General features: G+C 44.7%; 1 protein-coding gene across 2 annotated transcripts in view; it reads left to right on the top strand.

The window, feature by feature from the left end:
* The window catches only part of LOC137385181 (NACHT, LRR and PYD domains-containing protein 12-like), a 257334-nt gene extending 252677 nt beyond the window's left edge, over positions 1–4657 (top strand). For both annotated transcript variants that reach the window (XM_068060165.1, XM_068060166.1), the window contains exons 4-6: positions 3607–3693; positions 3832–3999; positions 4153–4657. In XM_068060165.1, coding sequence (XP_067916266.1) covers positions 3607–3693; positions 3832–3999; positions 4153–4240 — 343 coding nt within the window. In that variant the 3' untranslated portion in view covers positions 4241–4657. The remainder of the gene's footprint in view (positions 1–3606; positions 3694–3831; positions 4000–4152) is intronic.
* Positions 4658–6000: the final 1343 nt, after the last annotated feature.

The following is a 6000-nucleotide window of genomic DNA, read 5'->3' on the forward strand; positions in this document are numbered from 1 at the left end:
AAACATTCAGTGACTAAGAGGAAAGCAGAGCTTCCGGGCAGTGAACAGCTGGTGGGAGAGCTGACCTTTCCCCACAGGGTCTTGTTACATTACCTCAAAGCATCAATGACCCAGCAAATACAGGTCACTCAAATAGACTCTTCTGACTCAGGTGGGAGTCCTGGCTGAAGGTCATGGAGTCAGGCCCCTTGCTCATCATCCAGGCCGATACTTCAGTGAATTTGGGAGCTCAAATCAGCTGGGATAAAGGTTTAAATCAAACAGGTGGTGGGGTATTGGTCCTGAAGTACTGTCACATACAGGCCAGCGGTGGGGCTTCACACACAGTTGGCGGGCGGCTCCTGGGTAAACTAGGGTCGTAAACCCAGTAGTTTCCCAGAATTCGTCCACTGTGTATGAGGTCCCGCTCGGAGGAAAGTTCCAAAAATTCTCCCAAAACTCTGGACCAGTTGAAATAAATATAGAGCTAGTTTGATGAGGAATGAAGTGAAAGACTACCTTCCCCTATAAACTAAGAGAGCAAGGATGTTTAAAACTTGTAACGGGACAGAATAAACTCTCCTTGTTAGATAAAATACTGGGGAGCAGAGTTTACAGCAGCAGTTAGCACTGTTTCACAATGTAACTAACCCTGAGGTATCATACAGATTAACATTGTATACAGAGTATAAAGTACAAGAAATCACCACTTTGTCATTTAGTTCAGGGAAAATCACCCCATTCCCCTAAAATCTGGGCCTTTAGCATCAGCAGAAATCGGACAAGTTTCTCCAACCATGACTGTGCTAGTTTCATAGTTCGACAGAATGAGATTCAACGTCAGTTAGAGGAAAATCTGGCTATTAGAATTAGAATTAGAACATTACAGCGCAGTACAGGCCCTTCGGCCCTCGATGTTGCGCCGACCTGTGAAACTATCTGACCTACACTATTCCATTTTCATCCATACGTCTATCCAATGACCATTTAAATGCCCTCAAAGTTGGCGAGTCTACTACTGTTGCAGGCAGGGCGTTCCACGCCCCTACTACTCTCTGAGTAAAGAAACTACCTCTAACATCTGTCCTATATCTATCACCCCACAACTTAAAGCTATGTCCCCTCGTGTTTGCCATCACCATCCGAGGAAAAAGACTCTCACTATCCACCCTATCTAACCCTCTGATTATCTTATATGTCTCTATTAAGTCACCTCTCCTCCTCCTTCTCTCCAACGAAAACAACCTCAAGTCCCTCAGCCTTTCCTCGTAAGACCTTCCCTCCATACCAGGCAACATCCTAGTAAATCTCCTCTGCACCCTTTCCAAAGCTTCCACATCCTTCCTATAATGCGGTGACCAGAACTGCACGCAATACTCCAGGTGCGGTCTCACCAGAGTTTTGTACAGCTGCAGCATGACCTCGTGGCTCCAAAACCCGATCCCCCTCCTAATAAAAGCTAACACACCATATGCCTTCTTAACAGCCCTATTAACCTGGGTAGCAACTTTCAGGGATTTATGTACCTGGACACCAAGATCTCTCTGTTCATCTACACTACCAAGAATCTTCCCATTAGCCCAGTACTCTGCATTCCTGTTACTCCTTCCAAAGTGAATCACCTCACACTTTTCCGCATTAAACTGCATTTGCCATCTCTCAGCCCAGCTCTGCAGCCTATCTATGTCCCTCTGTACCCTACAACATCCTTCGGCACTATCCACAACTCCACCGACCTTCGTGTCATCCGCAAATTTACTAACCCACCCTTCTACACCCTCTTCCAGGTCATTTATAAAAATGACAAACAGCAGTGGCCCCAAAACAGATCCTTGCAGTACACCACTAGTAACTAAACTCCAGGATGAACATTTGCCATCAACCACCACCCTCTGTCTTCTTTCAGCTAGCCAATTTCTGATCCAAAGCTCTAAATCACCTTCAACCCCATACTTCTGTATTTTCTGCAATAGCCTACCGTGGGGAACCTTATCAAACGCCTTACTGAAATCCATATACACCACATCCACTGCTTTACCCTCATCCACCTGTTTGGTCACCTTCTCGAAAAACTTAATAAGGTTTGTGAGGCACGACCTACCTTTCACAAAACCGTGCTGACTATCGCTAATGAACTTATTTTTTTCAAGATGATTATAAATCCTGTCTCTTATAACCTTTTCCAACATTTTACCCACAACCGAAGTAAGGCTCACAGGTCTATAATTACCAGGGCTGTCTCTACTCCCCTTCTTGAACAAGGGGACAACATTTGCTATCCTCCAGTCTTCCGGCACTATTCCTGTCGACAATGACGACATAAAGATCAAGGACAAAGGCTCTGCAATCTCCTCCCTGGCTTCCCAGAGAATCCTAGGATAAATCCCATCTGGCCCAGGGGACTTATCTATTTTCACACTTTCCAAAATTGCTAACACCTCCTCCTTGTGAACCTCAATCCCATCTAGCCTAGTAGTCTGAATCTCAGTATTCTCCTCGACAACATTTTCTTTCTCTACTGTAAATACTGACGAAAAATATTCATTTAACGCTTCCCCTATCTCCTCTGATTCCACACACAACTTCCCACTACTATCCTTGATTGGCCCTAATCTAACTCTAGTCATTCTTTTATTCCTGATATACCTATAGAAAGCCTTAGGGTTTTTCTTGATCCTATCCGCCAATGACTTCTCGTGTCCTCTCCTTGCTCTTCTTAGCTCTCCCTTTCGATCCTTCCTGGCTAGCTTGTAACTCTCAAGCGCCCTAACTGAGCCTTCACGTCTCATCCGAACATAAGCCTTCTTCTTCCTTTTGACAAGCGCTTCAACTTCTTGAGTAAACCACGGCTCCCTCGCTCGACAACTTCCTCCCTGCCTGACAGGTACATACTTATCAAGGACACGCAGTAGCTGCTCCTTGAATAAGCTCCACATTTCGATTGTGCCCATCCCCTGCAGTTTCCTTCCCCATCCTACGCATCCTAAATCTTGCCTAATCGCATCATAATTTCCTTTCCCCCAGCTATAATTCTTGCCCTGCGGTATATACCTGTCCCTGCCCATCGCTAAGGTAAACCTAACCGAATTGTGATCACTATCACCAAAGTGCTCACCTACATCTAAATCTAACACCTGGCCAGGTTCATTACCCAGTACCAAATCCAATGTGGCATTGCCCCTGGTTGGCATGTCTACATACTGTGTCAGAAAACCCTCCTGCACACACTGGACAAAAACTGACCCATCTAAAGTACTCGAACTGTAGTATTTCCAGTCAATATTTGGAAAGTTAAAGTCCCCCATAACAACTACCCTGTTACTCTTGCCCCTGTCGAGAATCATCTTCGCTATCCTTTCCTCTACATCTCTGGAACTATTCGGAGGTCTATAGAAGACTCCCAACAGGGTGACCTCTCCTCTCCTGTTTCTAACCTCGGCCCAGACTACCTCTGTAGACGAGTCCTCAAATGTCCTTTCTGCCACTGTAATACTCTCCTTGATTAACAATGCCACACCCCCTCCTCTTTTAAGTGTCTTCAATGTTTCCTGGGAAAAGCAAGTGAGAAAAATGATATCAGATCCAGGGTTTGATTCAGTTTGTTTCTCATTCTCTGTTTGTGTTTAGACTGAGGGGCAATAAAGTGGGAGATTCAGGAGTGAAACTACTGTCTGAAGCTCTGAGGAACACTGACTGTAAAATGCAGAAACTGGAGTAAGTACCAGATGGTATTACTTTGTTTATACTAACTGGATATTGAATATTGTATATTGTTATCAGTATCAGTAATAGTGTCATTATTTAACACTGATTAACCCTGATTCCTCTTATTTCTCTCACTGTAATCCCCAGTCTATGGGATGTTGGTCTGACTGATTCTTGTATTGAGGATCTCGCCTCTGCTTTCAGTACAAATCAGTCACTAACTGGTCTGAACCTGGGATCAAACACCTTCACAGACCGATCTGTCCCCGCTCTCAGCTGCCTCATAATGAACTGCAGGCGTCTGGAGCAGATCTGGTGAGTGTCTGTGTTATTGTTTAAATGTCTTTCAGTCACTTTTAGGGGTGACAATTGTCTGTGATTATGATTGAAATATTAATCCCAGTCTCCCTGTCATTTGCACTGTTGTTCAACCTGTCTAATTCTGCTTTAACTCGTAATCTGTTTCAGGCTTGTGGAGAATCGCTTCAGTTCAGTCCGAAAGAATCAGCTAAAGTCACTGCAAGACACAAGACCAAACCTGAGAGTGACTGTGTGAACATTTTGATTTATAATCATTTATAATGGACATTTTTGGTTGATTTTTCTGTCCCTCCACTTTCAGCAGCTGTGCTTCAGGTTTAAATCCTATTGGCTATTTAACTGGTTCCAGCTCGAGCTGAGTGAGCTTCATCTCCCATGGTGACGTCAAAAGGCCCAAGAACAGGGTCAGGAGACTGTGGTATTGACAGGACAGAGGTTCCTACAACTCTTCCAACTAGGAAAGGAAAGTGGTATTGATGTATCAGACCCACTCTCTGATTTCAATATGGAAGAATTTGTTAGTAAATTTAACTATGATATCGATTTTACTTGAACTAGAAGTTCAGGTTAAAATAACCAAATTACTGAAATGATCTTGATGTAACTCAGCATGTATGGTGGGAATTAAAGCAGACAAAGTGAAGTTAGAAAAGACATTAACATTATCCTGTGGTGGAAAGCATTATGGAATTGGGGATCTGCAGCCGAGATAAATCCTTGGATAAGAATCATTTCTCATGTCTAGTTCATAATCCAGTCGGTCATTGTGATCCACTTACTCCGGAGGAGAAAAGACAGCAGCTGAAGAGCGAGCAGCCGTTAATCTGTGAGTTGAGTTGTTTAACCGCCAAAACGATAGTGTGTGCGGCCCTGTCGTTTCAGAGGTCAGACCACATCCAATAACAGTGATCCTCTTGTGATTGGGCGAGCTCACAGTACGTGACTGCATCCCTGGTCACATTCTCCAGGAATACCTTCTGCATCCCGTGAGTAACTCGCGCCTCGAGCCCGAGATCCGCTTGACACCGTCACAGGAGAACAACCCCAGCTTCTCCAATCTATCCATGTCACTGAACCTCCTCATCCCCGCAGCCATTCTTGAGAAGCTGTTCTGCACTCTCTCTAATGCCTTAACATCCTTCCGAAAATGCGGTGTCCAGAACTAGACCCAATACTTGAAGCGAGGCCGGACCAGCTTTTTATAACTTCCTTTCTTTTGTACTCTATGCCCCTATCCATAAAGCCCAGGATCCCGAATGCTTTTACAACCTGCCCTGTCATCTGCAATGATTTGTGGATATATACCCCCAGGTTGCTTTACTCCTGAACTCCTTTAGAATTATACCCTTTATTTTACAGAAAACCTGCAAAGTCCTATTTTTACCTGGAACAATTCTATTGGAGAGACAGAAGATGCAGTCTCATCTCTTATTGATATACCAGAGATGGACATAGTATTAATCTCACATTCAGGGGCAATGCCAACCAGTGATAAATTCCATATTTAACCCTCTCTTGCCTGTAGAAATCTCCGCAGTCCAGCAGCTCAGGGTTGCTGGCTATTCTTCCCTCTCAGTGACAGGGTGTCAGATATTAACTATTGCACTATCCCAGCAAACCCAGCCACTGCCTGCGCTCCTCCTGTGTCTCTGCACAATTGCTTTGTGAGGGCAGGTTTGTCAACAGCAAAAACCCTGCACGGAATGATCCCAAATTGAACTTCTTTAAGAGGCAAACCCCCAGCTTTCACCAATTCTCTGGCCTGTCCCCAAGTCCCAGTTCCTATGCTCAGATACTGATCAAAGTTAATTGCAGAACATTTCCATTAATTTTTGGCTGAATGAGTTCAGAGTTCCGCACAGTCCTGCTCCTGTCCCCTTGTAAGTGAGAGGCATGCAGTGTCCCCTCTCCCCCCACACTGCCTGCAAACTCCATCCACTCAGTGTGCGGCAAAACATCTGCCAGTGGAGAGATCAAGGTCCCCGGGGAAAGGAG

The sequence above is a fragment of the Heterodontus francisci genome, chromosome 28, assembly GCF_036365525.1.
Source record: "Heterodontus francisci isolate sHetFra1 chromosome 28, sHetFra1.hap1, whole genome shotgun sequence".
Classification (NCBI taxonomy): domain Eukaryota; kingdom Metazoa; phylum Chordata; class Chondrichthyes; order Heterodontiformes; family Heterodontidae; genus Heterodontus; species Heterodontus francisci.